General features: G+C 41.3%; 1 protein-coding gene across 1 annotated transcript; it reads right to left on the bottom strand.

The window, feature by feature from the left end:
- Positions 1-3,830: 3,830 nt before the first annotated feature.
- LOC107326682 (uncharacterized) lies at positions 3,831-17,333 on the bottom strand. The gene is made up of 4 exons (XM_015891185.3): positions 17,209-17,333; positions 11,168-11,278; positions 7,083-7,199; positions 3,831-6,754 (listed from the first exon to the last, which is right to left on the bottom strand). The coding sequence occupies exons 2-4, from the start codon at positions 11,214-11,216 to the stop codon at positions 5,982-5,984; spliced, it is 939 nt and encodes a 312-aa protein (XP_015746671.2). The 5' UTR covers positions 11,217-11,278; positions 17,209-17,333; the 3' UTR covers positions 3,831-5,981.
- Between the last annotated feature and the right edge of the window lie 2,015 nt (positions 17,334-19,348).

The following is a 19,348-nucleotide window of genomic DNA, read 5'->3' as shown; positions in this document are numbered from 1 at the left end:
TCCAAGGATAAAAATTCTTTTACATTGTGCTAATTTATAGCACAGAAACATGTTTACACCATAATAGACATTTTAAGACCCTGCTGTCTGTATGGACTTGACTCTGGTTTTAATCTCTTTGGTGCAGAGAAGACTTCATTTCCACTTATAAACATGATAGCATCAAGATTTTTTAGGATCTTAAATGCATATCTTATGGTGATTTGGACAAATGTTGTATTATAATAGTTTATATATTATTATATATAGCTGGCATTGTGTACAGGAACATCTGCACAGTGTATGGGCTAGACTCTCCCATGTCCAGATGGGAGATTCCACAGAAGGTCATGGAGAATAATAGGGCTAAGATCCTGTGGGACTTCCAGATCCAGACAGACAGGCACGTACTGGCCAATCAACTAGACATTGTCAGGCCTAGCCCACGGAACTCCAAGAGACAATGCCAATTCAGTCCAGCTATGTTTATTAGCTACAACCTCTAGCAAGAATCTTCCCAGACTAAAACCCCAGTTCCCAAAGTCCTCCAGCCACAAGAGTGTGAATTCCTCAGGGAGGTGCCAGTCTCATCCTCTTGTTCCTCCCACACGGTTCTGGTGAGCTAAGAAAATGTTGTCTCCCTGAGCTGGGCCTTCATAATTTCATTCCATCACAGACATCTTGGTAGTAGACAAGGACCAGAAGACAGTGGTTGTGATAGATGTAGCAGTACCAAGTGACAGCAACATCAGGAAGAAGGAGCATGAGAAGCTGGAGAAGGACCAGGGCCTGAAGGAGGAACTAGAGAGGGTGTGGAAAGTCAAGGCCACAGTAGTCCCAGCAGTGGTAGGAGCACTCGGGGCTGTGACTCCTAGGCTGGGAGAATGGCTCCAACAGATCCCAGGAACAACATCCGAGCTCTCTGTCCAGAAGAGTGCAGTGCTGGGAACAGCTCAGATACCGCACAGAACCTCAAACTCCCAGGCCTCTGGTAGAGGACCCGAGATTGAGGAAGACAGAGACCACCCATTGGGGTGAGAGGGGAATATTTTAAATTTTTGTATGTGTGTGTGTGTGGGTGTAGAGAAAGAAACACACATACCACCCATAGGGGTGAGGGGGGATTTTTAAAATATGTATATATATATAATGTCCACATTCTCATCCATATGTTTGGTACACCTTTTAAAAATATAAATATAAATTATTTTAAAACTAAGAACATTTGGTATATGTTTCCTCTCAAATGCCAATGTGCCATAACCCTTCCATATAAATGAAAATAGCTTAGAGCGGGTTTTTTTAAGCTGTGTTCCATGGCATTCCATAAGAACTTAATGGTGTTCTATGAAAGAATTGGGGAAAAAGAAATTTCACTCAAACGCAGCCAAGGTATCCATAGCAATTTTTTGAAGTATACTGGAAAGAGCAAGAGTTGTAAAAATCATGACGGTCGCCATTTTGCAGATCAGGGATTCTGGGGATTTTTTTTTTTTTAAATTAATAGGTTCCATGGTCTGAGAAGGTTTGAAAATCCTTAGCATACTTTTTCTTTCTTTTTTTTAATTAACAGATTCCATGGTCTGAGAAAAATTGAAAACCCTTAGCATACAGTGAACAGTGATGCTTTCAGAAACCCCAGACTTTCTAGTCATCCTGACAGAAGGTCGCTGCATTTTCCATAGTTTTGCACTGTGAATAGTGACAGAAAGATTGCTAGGAGAAAAATGTTGCATCACATTATTGTGGCCAGTAGCCACAAAATAGATAAATCAGTATAATATTAATTAATGTGTTACTGGAAGGACTGTAAAAATCAGGGCAGTAAAAGAATGAAGAAATACCCTCAAAGATAACTGTTGAGGAGAAACATTTGTCTAGGTTGAAGCAGATTTAGATTTCAATAGAAGAGAATATGTGTAGCTCAGGGGTGAACTGTGGAGTCTTAAGGATCTTAAATGCATACCTTATGGTGATTTGGACAAATGTTGTCTTATAATAGTTTATATACATGTAAAACACACAGAACTACAGTGGTACCTCGGGATACGAACGCCTCTGCTTTCGAATTTTTCAAGATACGACCAGCTCCGGCCCCAAAAGTTTACCTCGACTTGCGAACTCCGCCTCGACTTACGAAGCGGATCTGCAGCCATTTTCCCTGCTGCCACGCGGTCGCGGCTTCCTGTGGGCGAGATCGCGGTAGCAAGGAGACGTTCGGTGAGGCTTGTGGTGTGTTTTGTGGCGTTTGGAAGGTTTTTGGTGTGCTTGTCAGCATGTCATTTCCGGAGGGTTATGCAGCGCAGGAAAAAACAACTGACTTTAGACAGGTTTTTCCCCAGAACTGAGCCTGCGGCTAAGAGGCAAAGAAGAGAGGAAACCCCTGAAGGAGATCTCCCCGATGTCCCTTTGGAGGGGGACTCTCCCTCCAAACAATAACTGCCTCCCCACCTGTGATGGACTAGAATGGAGGAAGGGGGGTGAAAATGGTGCTCTCGTCTCCAGAGCAACGCTCTGGAGATAAGCGGAGAAAGCTGGCGCATCCCTAAACATTCCAGAAGATAGTAGAGAGTTGTGCCTGGGAACTACTGGTCAGTCTGAAAAGATTCTGCAAATAAGCGCTAGCTAATAAACCTTGCTGATTGAACCTACACGGTCTCCAGGAGTTCCTTGGGCTAGGCCTGACACCACCCCATTCTCCCTCTTCATACTGTGCTGTACTGTACTTTTTTCCATGTTTTTGAGGTTTAAAAATAAAATGCATATGTTTCAGAACTGTTTAGCCGTATTTACATTGAACCTTATGGAGAAATTTACCTCGGGGTGCAACCAAATTCGGAGGGCGGAATGGATTAACCGTATTTACATTGAACCTTATGGGAAACTTTACCTCAACTTGCGACCAAATCGAGTTGCGACCAGAGTCACAGAACGGATTAAATTCTTAACCCGAGGTACCACTGTATTTTCCATTCATCTAGCTGAACTTTTTATTTAAAAAGCACATCAAAGCACTGAGTCCTAGAAATCAGAACTCATAGACAATGTGCCGTCTTTTTGGTTAGATTTGCTCAAAGATGAATTGCTTATATTTTAATTACCGTATTTTTCCGACTATAAGACGATACTTTTTTCTAAAATCCTTACCCTAAAAACTGAAGGGCGTCTTATTCAAGGAAGTCAGCCGAGAATCGCGCGGTTCCAAACTGCCCATACTTTGTTTCTGCAGAGAGGCTTCCTCCTATTGCTAGCCTCCAATCAGGAGGGAAATAGCTTGTCTCCCAAACAGACTTCCTCCAATCACGAGCCTGATGTAACTGACGTCAGCTGATGCTGAACAAACCAATTAGAGGAAGGCTGTTTGCAGAGACAAGCTATCGGCAGTTTCAGTCGTGCTTGAATGTAATCAGTTATGCAAAAGAGCCTGGAAATAGAGCTGCAGAGAGACGGTTTGGACCTCCTCCCACCGAGTGTATCAGGTCAATGTTAACTAATTACTAAATAAAAATGTGTTCTGCGCTATCTTTAAAATATTGATTTTTTAATTTTGGGCTGGAAAAGTGGGGGACGTCTTGTACATGGGGGCGTCTTATTGTCGGAAAAATACGGTAATTTATACCTGGAAAGTTAATTGTCTTCTGGATAGATAGGTTATGAAAAATGCTCTTACTTAAGGAACATGAATGTTAGGAAACATTAAAATAAAAAAGTAATAAGGAAGATAAAGACTTGCAGTGTCAACAAACTTTAAAATCCCTGGGAATATAATATTGCTAAAATTGAATTTTTGCATTATTAAACCAAAAGATCTATATTTGGACTGCAAAGGTAAAGAATGAAAACAACATTAATCAAGTTCAACTTTTAATGTATATTCATTAATATGAATTGGCCTAATTAACTCTTCCTAAACCAATGTGTTAATTCAAACACAATTATCTTTTCATTTATGCACTTGTCCACATTCTCCATGTTTTATTTCGAAACATTAGAGGAACACCAGCATAAAACAAAAGAAACAACTTTTTTTTAATGAAATATTGCTTGTAAAAGAATAAAAACATTTTACTGGAGAAATTTGCATTTTAAAATGCGTATCATTGGGGGGATAAATGCAGACTTAAATACTCATTTTTGTACTGAGATTAAAATTGGATGGAATTAAACTGTGCTTAAAATATGAGCTAACTGATGTAATTCCAGTGCCCTAAAGATGGACTACATTCAAGACAGGGAGAAATGATGAATGTTGAATCTTTGGTAATGCCTTGTTCTTTTCACCATACTGATTGCTAAGATCATTTCTGTTGGACAGGAAGCCTTTAATTCCATGTAATTCCAATTCCTTCTGGAATTTATTTATTATTTATTTAGTTAGTTATTACATAGACTTGTTTGCCATCCAGCTTTTGAGATGGTAAGCATCCTGCAGTCAGAGAAACCTCACTGTCTCCAGTTCTTGTTACCGTGACACTGCTGGGGGAAAAAAATTGCAATCACATGGAAAAAAATTGCAGTCACATGAGGATGTAGGCATGCTTCTACATCCCAAGGTTGTGACATCCCAAGGTTGTGTTCTTGGAAAAGTGTGATCCTAGAAGTAAAGATGAGATGTCCCACCAACCCCTTGAATTGCTTCGGAGTGATTTTCTTAGCTATATAAATAGCTAAGAGAGCTTTTCCTCAACAGCCATGATGTCTGAAAGAAGACAGATCAGTTGTCATGCACGTTCATAACATAGAACGTCTCTGAGATCTAGTGATGGTGTCATAGAAGCATAGCTATTCCTGGAACTGGTTTGTGAAGCGTCAACATCGGAAAAGACACTTGCTTGGAATGTCTTTCTCTATGACATACAGATGTGGAAAGACAACTGGTTTCCAAACTAGCACTATTTAAAAGATAAACAGAATGTAACTTGTCTGGGAACCATCCTTCAGATTAATCTCATTCAGCTGACTTTATTATCAAACGGTAAGCATTTGTTTGTTTGTTTGTTTGTTTGTTTACAGGGTTTGTAGGCCATCAGAACCAACTTTGAGCAGTGTACAGTTTCCCCTCCATAAATCATGATAAAAGCAAAAGACAATATATAGCCATGTAGCATAGTCAGTAAAATTACCTATATAAAATCTAGGAATGAAACCCAAGTTGCACAATCATTCAGACCACATGCCCTGTTTAAGTAGTCTGATCTTCATTGATTTCCTAAATGACAAAAGGAATCCTGGGAGTTGAAGTCCACACATCTTAAAGTTGTCAAGGTTGAGAAACCCTGGTCTAGAGAAATGCTATTCTACAGGGGGAGGGTTATGATAGACAAGGCATTTTTGGAACAAGGGGATGTGCTTGATCCTATTGGACATAAAGATCTCATTGGGAAAAGGTCCTGCAGAATTCAGGTCATCAGCCATGGAGGCCTTTAAATGTGAATCTTAGCACCTTGAATTACACCCAAAGGCCAAGTGGTAACCAATGGAGCTTCTGCAGCTACAGTGCTATGTAGGCTCAGTGGAGTGCCATCAAATTCTGGACCAGCTATAGCTTCTGAATGCTCTTCAAGGGCAATCCCGTGTAAGATACATTGCGATAATCTAATAGAGAGGTAACTAAACTCTAAGTGACTGTGAGCAAAGCCTTCTGTTCCAAGAAGGGCTGTAACTGATGCACCAGATGAAGCTGTGTGAAGGCCCTCTAAACCTTAAATGCCACTTATGTTTCCTGTTCTCTCCTAATTTTCCATAAAGATGATGCCAAATTTAGTTTTGGCTTTTATTTTGATTCTAATCTCTAGTGAAACCCGTTGTTGGAAATTGTTCCCTGTTTCTCCCCCCCCCCCCCAAAATGCAAAGTTAGAAATTATTTTTTCCTTCCATTGGTTACAACTCAAGAAATCAAGGGAGACCAAAGTCTTCAGGATAATGATTTTCTCTAGAGAAGTGCCTGCTGAAATGAGAAGGTGGTTTTCACCAGCGCGGAGACAGTGCTAGTGATTGCTTCATTATAGGACAATTTTCATGAACAGAAGTGTAGAGAGAGCAAGGAAAAAAGATGCAACTGTTTGCTGGGCATTGTCACCTGTAGTTGTTTGAACCAATTGGGTAGTTGTGGGTTTTGTAGTTGTAACCGGGGGCTTTCCAGTCGTGGGCTTTCCAGTCGTAACCGGGGGCTTTCCAGTCGTGGGCTTTCCAGTCGTAACCGGGGGCTTTCCAGTCGTGGGCTTTCCAGTCGTAACCGGGGGCTTTCCAGTCGTAACCGGGGGCTTTTCAGTCACAACCGGGGGCTTTCCAGTCGCAACCGGGGGCTTTCCAGTCGCAACCGGGGGCTTTTCAGTCACAACCGGGGGCTTTCCAGTCACAACCGGGGGCTTTCCAGTCGCAACCGGGGGTTTTTCAGTTGCAACCGGGGGCTTTTCAGTCACAACCGGGGGCTTTCCAGTCGCAACCGGGGGCTTTCCAGTCCCAACCGGGGGCTTTCCGGTCACAACCGTGGGCTCTCCAGTCACAGCCCTGGACTCTCTAGCCATAATTCTAAGATTTTCAGATATAGCACTGCTATCTTTGTTCATGAGGTCTTTAACTTGGAGTAGCTTTTCAAACAGTGATTTTTTCCTATCGGCCAGTGCTTCACCTCCTTCAATTTCCATCTTCCCAACTTGTGAAGAACTACATTCAATGTTCACATTGACTTTTAAAAAAGGGTATTGTGTGTTGCTCCCAAGACACTTGGATGACTGATAGCAGGACTTGACAATGCCAAAGCTGGTCCTTTTTCCTGGATAGGAACATTCAAGATAAGGAGTCATGAAAATGGTGGCTGTGATTAGCTGCTACCCCACCTTTCTCCAACCTGATCCCCTACACCTGATTTAGAGTTTGGACTATCGCTGTTATCAGCTGTAGCTACCAAGGAACAATTCACCTAATTAAATTCATCCATCCCTTCTCATGGAAAGTTCATAATAACTCAAGAAGAAAGCAGATGCTTTGCCTGGGGAAAGTCTTTTGCAAGTTGTAGTGGGGAGAATTAGTTTATTGAGTAAAACAAATTCCTCAGCTTTGGATAAAAGGGGAGAGAGGGTACTTGCTGGCCAATAACTCACCCATTATGGTTTCAGTTACTATGGTGGCACAGGTATCTTGGTCTTCACTGCACAGCTCTAATTTGCCAGTACAGTCTTCATTAAATGCAGTGCAACTTTCACACTCTAGACAGCTTCCTGGAGGAGAATTTGGGGGAAAAAGTTCATAATCAATCAATCCATCCATCCATCCATCCATCCATCCATCCATCCATCCATCCATCCATCCATTCAGCCCTAAGGCCAGATATGGTCAAATTACCTAAAAATAGCAGTATTACATTCTAATACTGGATTAGGATGTTCACTTGATTAGACCAAGCCCTGGTAATGAGAGTTTGGGCCAAACCTGTGGGTTTTCTGAAAAGAAGCAGAGCACTTCCAAAGAAACTCTCTTTTTGCGGGGGGGGGGGGGGAGGCTTTGAGTCAGTTTTTGATTCCTGGCAACTGCCTGGAAAAGTCCTTGTAGTTTTCTTGGCAAGATTTCAGAAGTGGTTTGCCACTGTCTGCTTCCTAGGGCTGAGAGGGTGCTACTGATGCAAAGTCACCCAACTGGCTTTGTGACTAAGGTGGGACTAGAACTCACAGTCTCCTGGTTTCTAGCCTGGTGCCTTCACCACCACACCAAACTAGCTCTCTCAGTGTTGAGTCCCTGCAGTTTTCTTGGCAGGATTTCAGAAGTGGTTTGCCATTGCCTCCCTCCTAGGGCTGAGAGAGAGGGACTGGCTCAAGGCCACCCAGTTGGTTTTGTGCCTAAGGCAGGTCTAGAACTCATGGTCTCCTGGTTTCTAGCCTTGTGCCTTAATCATTTCACCAAATTGGCTCTCTTTCCAAAGAAACTACAAATGAACTAAAAATGAATGAATTAGTTGCTTATTATGCCCCAAAGCCAGAAACACAGCCAACAATACCCTGCAGCCTCCAAGCAGTAATATAATAGGTAATAGAACAAAAATAACATAAACACAATTAGAGATTATATACTATAACTGAGAAAGAGCTGGTTTAGCAGATTAGCTGCCATCCCCTCTTTACCAGTTGCCACATTTGAGATAGTAGCAGTTGCCAGCCTGCAGCTCAGTTGGCCAGAAGGGGTTCCTCTCCCTGTCCCAGAGGGTTTTCTAAAAAGGGAATAATAAATTGGTGGCAAACTGGATGTACATTTGCAGTGTAGCAGATCATGCCCAACTATTTCACAACCATTCCTGATCCACAAGGGCAGGTGTGGTCCTGGGTGGGGGAATAAATTTGCCTTCCTGATGAGCAGAGGGATGAACACTTAGTTGGTCCTGAGACCTCCAAGATAGTAAGGTATTTAGCTGGCTGCAAACCCAGATTCAATCGCAGGATGTCACATTGTTAGGGACTTGAATTAACCCATTTTTGAAACCAGCCAAGAACACTTGTGAGATCTCTTATCTTCCAAAACTTCCAAAAATCTATGATCAAATGACCAGATGGGAAAAGGGAAGGGAAGGGGAAGAGAGGAAGCAAGTGGCTGACAGATTAAGCTTTTACTTATAGAGAAATGCAATCATAGCATTGCCTCCAGTAAGACTTCATCTGATGCTCTGGTGATGGTGTTATTATCCAATGTCCACAAACTGTTGTTAAATGGCTGGTTAAAGGATTTGATTTTCTTTTTTATCTCCCTATCCCCACCCCCAGGCTTCTTCTCATTCAGCCATTCTGAGCAGACTTACCAGATGATCAGGCTTCTCCCACACTTACAAACACATAACAGTAAGGTTGACACAATGCACTTTGCCCAGAAAACACTGCCCTAACCTCCCTGAAATTTGAGAATTCCCAACTCTCCAATCGCTTTATCTGAAACAGGATACTTTTCACCTTTCAGTATTGTGTAGCATTTCTCTCTTGACAAATAAGAGTCAGCCCCCGGCTTTTTCTACCCAAGTTAAAGCGAGAATGTGAATATTTTATCAAATTGGATCCCACGTCAAACTGATATCCTTTGTTTCAGTCAAAATCAATATCAGTATCAAGTATTTTTGAAAATATTCAAGCATGCCCCAAACCAAACCAATCCTTATAGTTAGTGTAAAAATTTACATCATTTCTCAGGGAAATAGTTTCCCTATTTCAGATAGATTGCTACCTAGACATTAGGAAACAAAAGTCAGGTCAATTCCAAAGATCATTTATGCTTAACCTAGCAGCTGATTAAGCAAAAATGCAGCTAATAAAGGCCCAATAAACCAGTAATATCTATCGAACAAAAACTGGGAAGATATGACTTTAAAGACTGGATTTTTAGAGCCCTACCTCACCTATAGGTCATTAGAGAGATGTGGAAAGTGCCTATTCCATTCTTTGAAAAATCATCCCACCAGAGATTAGATTAGCCTGACCCTGTTGCTCTTCCATGAGGCCTTAAAGACATGGTTCTGTCACTGAACCTGGCGATCCAGATGCATGGCTGAGCCTATACAATGCTTGTGTTGATGATCTGTTGTTGGCGATTCTATTTTATATGTATAAAACAGTTAAAGTTATGAATTTGAGATGGGCAGTTGCATAAATTGAAATAAATAAATAAATAATAAATAAAGTACACCATCTTGAGTTGTACAACAAAGGCAGGATATAAATCTAAGGAATAAATAAATATCCTGGACATGGTTTGCTAATGGCTTAGTATTAGTAGAGAAGCCATTTGCATCTTGAAGCAATGAAGCCAAGAATGTCTCTCCAGAGGGAGTTGGGGCCTCCTCTTGTTTCTGGGTTTCAGGAAGCAACTTTCTGTTTGACCACCTAGAACTTTAGATCTTTCTGAACAAGTTTTCCAAGGGAGAAGACTTAGCAAAAGGATTAAATCTGGCCTGTATGATCAGGCAGAATTGGCATGCTGCAGGTCCCATCCATTAAGCAGTGTCACCTAGGAAACACCTAGGATCTTCTCTGTTGCAGACCCTGCTCTCTGGAACACACCCTCCTCCCGATATAATAATAATAATAATAATAATAATAATAATAATAATAATAATAATAATAATAATAATAATATAGTAATATAACAACAATAACAATGATGATGATGATGATGGCCATATTCAAGACACTATAAAAAGCTGGCTCTTTCCCCAGGCATTGGATTAGGGTGGGTGATGGGTCCTGCATTTTTGATTGTCTTTTAATGGTTGTTTTTCTTGTGGCATTTGGGTGTGTTTTTGAAATATTATGCTATTGTTTTTACTGTATGCAACCCAGAATCCTCATGAAGTTGGGCAGCCTTATACATTTCTAAAATAGATAGATAGATAGATAGATAGATAGATAGATAGATAGATAGATAGATAGATAGATAGGATCCCATCTGAATGGGTCGGATGGTACCACTCAGCACTTAATACAATTTTTGGCTTGGGGGAACCATTTATGGAAGCCCAATGTTGATGGAGGGTAGGCAGAACAGACCTGTTGTTTCATTAATCAAGGCCCAACTTTTGATAACCTTCTAGTACTAGCTTTCTTTCTGCATCCACCTTTTATTTTATTTTATTTTATTTTATTTTATTTTATTTTATTTTATTTTATTTTATTTTATTTTATTTTATTTTAGTAATGTATATGGCTGCCCAACTCACTCACAGTGACTCCGGGCAGCTTATAGAGATAAAAATCCCAAATACAAAACTGACTACACCTCCCCACTCCCCTGGCGACAACAGCACATTTATACTAGCTATTTGATGGGCTCTGTATCGACCTGAGGTCCCCAGGCCTGCTGGCAAAACAGTGTCTTCAGGGCCTTTTGGAAGTCCCACCTGTAGGGATGATGTTCCACAGGGAGGGAGCCACCATGGAGAAGGTCCTTCTTCTCTGTCCCACTGGATGGACCTCCTTAATGGAGGAGACCCGTAACATACCCTGCCTCCCCAATCTGGTGGGTCGGGCAGATGAAAGTGGGAAAAGGCGGTCCTTCAAATAACCTGGCCCCAAGCCAGGCTAACCTTGCTGATTTCACCTTGAGGCAGTTTTATTTTTTCCCCAGCATAAAGTTAGCAGTTAACATTTGGTTTCATCCCATTGATTTCAATGGAGCCACCCTTTCTACATGTGCATCTATGCACATCTATTCTTACCTGTCGCAAGAAGCCATGAGAAACAGAAGAGTCCCACGAGAGGCTGCATACTGATGGTATTGCCCAGTCCCACGACTCATGCAAAGATGAAGAATGTTCTAGTAGAAATGTCTGCCAAGAAAAATAAAAATAAAATCACTACTAAACAAATATGGCCCAAGCGACTCTTTCATGGCCGCATTTTTTAAGAGTGGGAGGCAAGAGGTAGAAGGTGCTGTAGGGTCTTACACTGCGGGCTCTGGAAGGGACAAGGGCTAGGTTTTTCTTCCCATTCCCACTATTTGGTTGAGAACCACAGAGATATTTCATTCATTCATTCATTCATTCATTCATTCATTCATTCATTCATTCATTCATTCATTCATTCTATTTGTATGCTGCCCATCTCCCCAATGGGTGACTCTGGGCAGGTCAAGATAACCTTCAGAGAAGGAATATGGCAGTTAGCAAAACATGATTTCAACCTGGAAAAAGAAGAGAACATTAGAAAGAAATTCAAACTGGTCCCGCCCTAACTCAGCCTTTCAAAATTTTGCTAAGACAGCCAACATCAATAGAATTTTAGCATTTCTCATGGAGTCTATTTCCTGACCTTGAAGGGCTGACACATCTGGGCAGATTTAAGGGGCTATTTAAGTGGTAAAGTAGGTGTGTTGAGCCTCTTGAAGATTTGGCACATCTCTTTTCTACCATTGGAGGAAACAGATGGCAGAAAATCATGCCTCTGATTCCACCCAGCCTCCAGATTGTGTGGCTAAGCACACGATCTTGGAGGAGAATAATAGACCAGAAGAGAGAAAAAATTCAGCCCTTTTGTGGCCTGTGGGGCCATGAATTAGGCACCCTGAAGTGAAAGGCCAAGCGGTTTATTTGTTTACTTATTTATTACCATTTTTTCTATATTGCCCGAGTCAGATGAATAAAGGAGAAAGATAGAAAATAGATAATAAAATAGTGAAATAGAAAGATAATCAGAAACTCACTGGAAAGAATAGAAATAAGAGATAAATCTGGTAGCCCAGTCATCAAAACATCTTAGAACATCCAGCTTCCAATGTCCTATTTGTAAGTTACTTCTTAAAGTGTGTTACAGAAGATCAGTAAGGAAGATGGCAGGTCATCAAGTATTCCATACCATGGAGGTTTTCCATAGCATGGAAGTGCTCCGTAGTATGGAGGCCATTTTATGACCTGTTCCTCTTGATGTTTTATAGGGACGGGACCCTAAATATCCCCTCTGTATGTCTTTGCCTGGGCTGGGCAGATTCTGCTTCCAGAAGATAGTCCCTGAGGAATTTGAGGATGGAAGAGAAGTTGATCAAAGTAAGCCTGAATTGTTGGTCACTGTCACATTATTATTATTTTTGAATCCTCAAAGTCTTCAAAAGCATTCTTGTGTTTGTGAAGAATATACACAGTGAAGCATCCTATATACATACATACAAATACAGTGGTACCTCGGGTTACAAACGCTTCTCTTAACGAACTTTTCGGGTTATGACCAGCTCTGGCCGCAAAAATTTACCTTGGTTTGCGAACTCCGCCTTGGGGTATGAGCAGGATACACGGCCATTTTCCTTCCCATGACACGGTCCGCGGCCATTTTTCCACCCCTGACACATGGTCTGCAGCCATTTTCTGCCCCTGATACGTGTTCCGCGGCCATTTTTCCGCCCCTGACACGTGGTCGTAGGGAGGGGGACTCTCCCTCCAAGCAGTAGCCGCCTCCCTGTCCTCCATGCCAGAATGGATTAATGGTAATTACATTGAACCTTATGGGGAAATTTGCTTTGGGTTGCGACCAATTTGGGTTGCGGCCAGAGTCACGGAATGAATTAAGTTCGTAAACTGAGGTTCCATTGTATATTGACTACAGGAAAGCCTACCAGTCATTGTCACACACATGGATCTGTGAATGCCTAGCGTTATACAAAGTCAACAGGACACTATGGACCTTCCCCAAGAACTCAATGGGGCTGCGGAGGACAACACTGGAAGTGAACTCAACAGAGCTCGCACAAGTGGCCATCAAGTGCGGCATATTCCAAGGTGATGCATTGTCCATGCTGCTGTTCTGCATAGGCTTGAACCCTCTCAGCCAGATAATTGCAAGGACTGGATACTTATACAAGTTCAGGACTACCATCAGCCACCTCCTCTATGTGGATGACATCAAGGTGTATGTTAAGAGTGAACGAAACATCAACTCGCTAATCCACCTGACATAGATCTGCACTGAGGACATTGTAGGTCTTCTGGACTGGAGAAATGTGGCCAGATGGTAGTAAAGAGAGGGAAGGTAGTTAAGACTGATGAGGTGCAACTACCAGTGGACCAGATAGCAGACATACAGACTAGCTACATGTTCCTCGGTATCCCATAGTCACATGGGAACCACAATGAGGAGGCAAAGAAGACAGAAATGTCCAGGTACCACCAAAGGATAAGACAGGTGCTGAAAAGGAAGAACAAGATCCATGCCATCAACACGTATACCCTGACAGTCATCAAATACCCTGCTGGTCTAGCGAACTGGTCAAAGGAGAACATGGAGGCTGCCAATGTGAAGACCTGAAAGCTCCTCACACTGTATGAAGGTTTCCACCCCAAGTCCAACACCCAGAGACTGTACACCAGCCAGAAAGAGGATGGGTGGGGTCTGTTGAGTGTCAAAGCCGCTGTTCTGAATGAAACCCAGAGCATCCAGTACATCAGTAAGAAGGCACCCAAAGATGAGCTGCTGAGAGAATGCCTGAGGCAACAGCAGGCATGGGAGGAAGTTCAAGCAGAAGAAGTGCCATGGCAAGACAAGACCCTGCATGGGATGTACCATTGACGGATAGTACAGGTGGCTGACATTGGGAAATCCTACCAGTGGCTGGAAAGGGCTGGACTAAAAGACAGCACTGAGGCACTGATCATAGCAGCAGAAGAACAGGTACTAAGCACCAGATCCATAGAAGCAGGAGTCTACCACACTAGACAGGACCCAAGGTACAGACTGTGCAGAGAGACCTCAGAGACAGTCCAACACATAGTGGCAGGGTGTAAGATGCAGGCAGAAACAGCATACACTGAATGGCACAACCAAGTAGCTGGCATTGTGTACAGGAACATCTGCACAGTGTATGGGCTAGACTCTCCCATGTCCAGATGGGAGATTCCACAGAAGGTCATGGAGAATAATAGGGCTAAGATCCTGTGGGACTTCCAGATCCAGACGGACAGGCACGTACTGGCCAATCAACTAGACATCTTGGTAGTAGACAAGGACCAGAAGACAGTGGTTGTGATAGATGTAGCAGTGCCAAGTGACAGCAACATCAGGAAGAAGGAGCATGAGAAGCTGGAGAAGGACCAGGGCCTGAAGGAGGAACTAGAGAGGGCGTGGAAAGTCAAGGCCAAAGTCCCAGTGGGGATAGGAGCACTTGCGGCTGTGACTCCTAAGCTGGGAGAATGGCTCCAACAGATCCCAGGAACAACATCCGAGCTCTCTGTCCAGAAGAGTGCAGTGCTGGGAACAGCTCAGATACCGCACAGAACCTCAAACTCCCAGGCCTCTGGTAGAGGAGCTGAGATTGAGGAAGACACAGACCACCCATTGGGGTGAGAGGGGAATTTTTAAAATTTTTGTATGTGTGTGTGTGGAGAGAGATACACACATACCACCCATAGGGCTAAGAGGGGATTTTTAAAATATGTATATATATAATGTCCATATTCTCATCCATATGTTTGGTACACCTTTTAAAAATATAAATATAAATTATTTTAAAACTAAGAACATTTGGTATATGTTTCCTCTCAAATGCCAATGTGCCATAACCCTTCCATATAAATGAAAATAGCTTAGAGCGGGTTTTTAAAGCTGTGTTCCATGGCATTCCATAAGAACTTAATGGTGTTCTATGAAAGAATTGGGGAAAAAGAAATTTCACTCAAACGCAGCCAAGGTATCCATAGCAATTTTTTGAAGTATACTGGAAAGAGCAAGAGTTGTTCTCCTATAAAAATCATGATGGTCGCCATTTTGCAGATCAGGCACTCTGGGGATTTTTTTATTTTTTTAATTAACAGGTTCTATGGTCTGAGAAGGTTTGAAAATCCTTAGCATAATTTTTCTTTTTTTTTTTAATTAACAGATTCCACGGTCTGAGAAAAATTGAAAAACCTTATCATACATCAAGTTACGTCCTTCAAATATTCTGGAGTTGCCTTTCACTGTTGAAGATTTTGGAAGCAAAAAATTGCATCTGCAAAAGTTTTTGCAGGCATAAAAAATTGCTAGTTTTTTTTCCCTTCTCCTGCCCTTAAGCAAAGACACTCAGGCAATTGCGCCATGGCTCCCATGTTTATGTACTGTATATATATAAAAGTCTATTCAGTGGAAGCTGCTCAACTCAGCTTTTCGAGAACCAGACTCCAGGTCTCTAGAATCATCTCAAACATGTCTCTCCATCGTTGTAGAAGTGTGAGCTCAGATATGTAGACTTAACATCTGACTCTTGCTTCAACAACATGGTCTTTCAGGGTGGCCCTAGGATTTGATAGGGCAAACACAGAAATTAAATAGCGAGCTCTCAATGGAGACACTCAAGACCACTGGGAAAAGCTTCAAGTTTTTATAGGTGAGGAAAATAAAGAGTTCTTTCTTCCTGCAAGGTATCTGTGGGATCTTATTTAATGGCTAGCTCAAAAAGTTTTCTTCTCGGCTTGATTCAATATCCTTCTCCAGGTCTTTTGGAGGAAAAGAAGAGTCACTTCTCTTAACCCAAACAGATCTGCCCTTGCAGATTTGGAGGGATTGATTCAGTGGCCATGTACTATTCTGTTGTCCCATTCTCTTTTCACATAGCTCTTATCATCCTTCTGCTAAACAGATGCTCCGCTAAACCCAAGAAGCATTAATCACTCCTTCTGCTTTTGGTCTAGTGCTCTTAAGTGACAATGAAGGTTGCATGGACCTTTTTCTGTTGCCATCATGCTACATCACAAATGATTGGAAATGCTCTATAAAATTGTATGATCATGGATAAAGCTAGGGTTTTTCAGGGGGGTATTCTAATTTTTGAAATAAATTATAACACCATGAAGTCCTTGGGGTTCTCTGAGCTTGGTTGTCTTCTTGCAAATGTTTTGTTACCTGGCTAGGTAACATCTTCAGTGCTAGCTGAATTATAACACCCTCAGATTTTTTTTCCTAATATGAACAATTTTGAGCCAAAATGGTACAATAATGAAGGTGATAGATTAGAGAGATCTAGTTTATGTCTACCCTTAGCCGCAAAATGTCACTAGGTGACTTTGAGCTGGTCACTCTCTCTCAACCTAACATATCTCACACGGGTGTCAGCATGGACAAAAATGAGAAGGGTATACCATCTTGCTACTCCTAAAGGAAAGGTATGATAGAAATCTAATAGACAAATCAAGAAACACATTGTACATTTTTAGCTGCAAAATTATAGATTTCCATATTTGGAAAAGGGCAAATTTCAAAGAATAATGCTGTTTTGATACATGCACAGGATCCCAAATTAGCTGCCTTCAGATTAAAACAGAAACCAATCCAATTTCTTATCTCTTCCAATTCAGAACAGCTTGCAGCCTGATCAGAAATCAATATTTATAGCCATGGCTTGAAACCGGCCTTCTATGCGTGTTCCAATTTTAAGTCAACCGTCAATCTTCACTAAAAGTCAGAATGCAAAACTCATTTTTATATTGAAATGTGCAAATGTGAATATTTTGTGCCAAAACATCCAGAATTATATATTGTATAATGCATATCGAATACATATTTGTTATAATTAAATAAGATTAATTTAAAAATAAGAGAGGACGGATTAGTGAAGAAAAGGGAAGCCAGAATTGGAGTGCTCCATGCAGTCCTATCAAAATGCATAATTAAATGTGTAGTTGTACAAATGTTCAAGCAGAAAAAAAAAAGATGCTATAGAACTACCAATACAAATTATGCAAGCATGATCTGGATCAGAAAGAGAAGGTTCATGCTTCCTGAATGCAATAGGACCACTTACTTGGAGTTTTCCAAGATAGGCTCTTCTAAATGCTTCTAATCCAGTAGGAGACAAGTTGTCCGTCTGTATTTTATTTCAGTTACTGGAGGGTTGCTGTTCCTCACGCAGCTTTATAAATGTGAGAAAAGTTCTACCTTAACCGGAAATGCACTTTTGTTTTTTCCCTGCTCACCTATGTCACACTAGGTATTACAACTTCAGCATATGTCATGAGTAGCAAAAGATAGGAAACCCTTGGACTCACAGATTTCATGAGGCATGACATCTGCAAATATAGCAAAGTAATCCATATAGCTGTTGACTGTCTTCCAACTCAACCGGTAATATTTTACCCTGTCTTTCAGGGTGAAGTTCCAGATGGTATGCCATCTTGAATATTCCATGGAGAAAGGGTGAGGCCCACCAAGAGGGAAAGGAAATGACGAGGAGATGTGACTTGAAAAGAATATGGAAGATGCAAATGGTGCAGGCTATTTTATTTAGCTATCAGATTGATATTCTCTGTTTTGTGTGGGAATTCAAGATGGTATAAGCACCACTCCCAGCCACACAGCAAGGCAGATTGGGCTGAGGGAATGATTGGCCCATAGTCCTCTAGAGTTCTTCTGTAGCTGAGGGAGGACTAGAATCAGCATCTTCCCTACTACACCAACCTGGTTCTTGGGCTGAGAGGGAGGGACTAGAACCTGGGTCTCCCCTATGCTGATCCAACATATTAACCACTAACCACATTGTCTTTCCAATGGAATTAGACTCCCTCTCTACACATACATTTAAATAGAGATATAATGTATCACTAATTCCACAATACCTGTGAGGTAGGTTAGGCTGAGAGAGACTGACTGGTCCAAGGTCTCTTATTAGAGTTGTGCTCCTGAGTGTATGCAGAATGCTGAAAGAACACCAAGTCATGAAGTGGTGGCAGATTGAATTCAATTTTTTTCTTCTTTTTTCTAATACACATAAACAACAATAAATAACAATATAGTGGAGACCTTAGTATTAAGTATTAAGCTTCAGATAGAAACTATTATATTACAAAAATTTAATGCATTTTGCAGTTGTTTATCAAGGCTACATTCAGGTCTAGACGTAAAATTTAAGCAACCTTATGTTATCAACATTAACATTTTAGAAATCATAGTTAGTATTGACATCAACTTTTTTCTTTGTCTGTAACGGTATAAGTTATCTAAATCATCAGAGGGTTAATCATCTGTAGTCAACACTGTATAAATACCACTGTACCTAAGTAATATAAGGTACTACTTGTGTTTCCTAATAATACAATAAAACAGTATTTAAAAAAATTAAAAATGCTATCAATATAGTGGTCTTAGATGCAAAAGATTTAGCTATTAGTGAGTGTTAGCATTCATCATACTTGAGATAAGAGGTAGATTTACAGGTAGTCCTCGCTTACCGACTGCCTTGTTTAGCAACCATTCAAAGTTACAACAGTTAAAAAAACAGCTTTGTGACTAATCCTCGCATTTATAACCGTCGCAGTGTCCCACAGTCACATGATCCCCGTTTGTGTGCTTCACAACCGGCTTGCAGCAAGCAGAGTTAATGGAGTCATGGTCATGTGAAGTTTCACTTAATGACTGCAGTGATTTGTTTAATAATGGAAGTGGAAATGATGTCATAAGTCATGTGATTTTTTTTTTTTGCTTAGCGATGGAGTTGCTGGTCCCAGTTGTGGTTGGTAAGTGAGGACTAGCTGTATTAAGAACTATGTAGGAAAGGAAAGCCTTGCTTTTATCAAAATGGGATCCTGAAGACAGAAAAGAAAGAGGAGAAAAGGAAGTTCTGTAGTCTCTTAAACACAGATACTCATTTCTGCCAATAGGCCAGGTGAAAATTATATGGAAATCCTTTCTCTCATCCACCTGTTGACTTTTGCTCTAGTGGTCCAAAAGGAAGATGCAATCTTCAACAGAAGTAGATATTATTTATACACCCGTAGTGGGAGTACATTTCATTCTCTGCTCCTGCAGCATCCTTTTGGAATGCAAAAGAAGAATAAACCCTTGAGGGCAAGTTTTGGATTCCTTTTAATAGTGTCCTTAATCACAAGACTCAACTGTTCGTTATCAGTTTTTGCTGTGGAGCAGCAGGACGGGAAAACTTTCAAGGG

The sequence above is a fragment of the Python bivittatus genome, unplaced genomic scaffold, assembly GCF_059951505.1.
Source record: "Python bivittatus isolate LINGU-HERP-01145 unplaced genomic scaffold, Pbiv_v1 ctg000310_np1212, whole genome shotgun sequence".
NCBI classification, from domain to species: domain Eukaryota; kingdom Metazoa; phylum Chordata; class Lepidosauria; order Squamata; family Pythonidae; genus Python; species Python bivittatus.
This window is presented reverse-complemented; position numbering and strand designations above follow the sequence as displayed.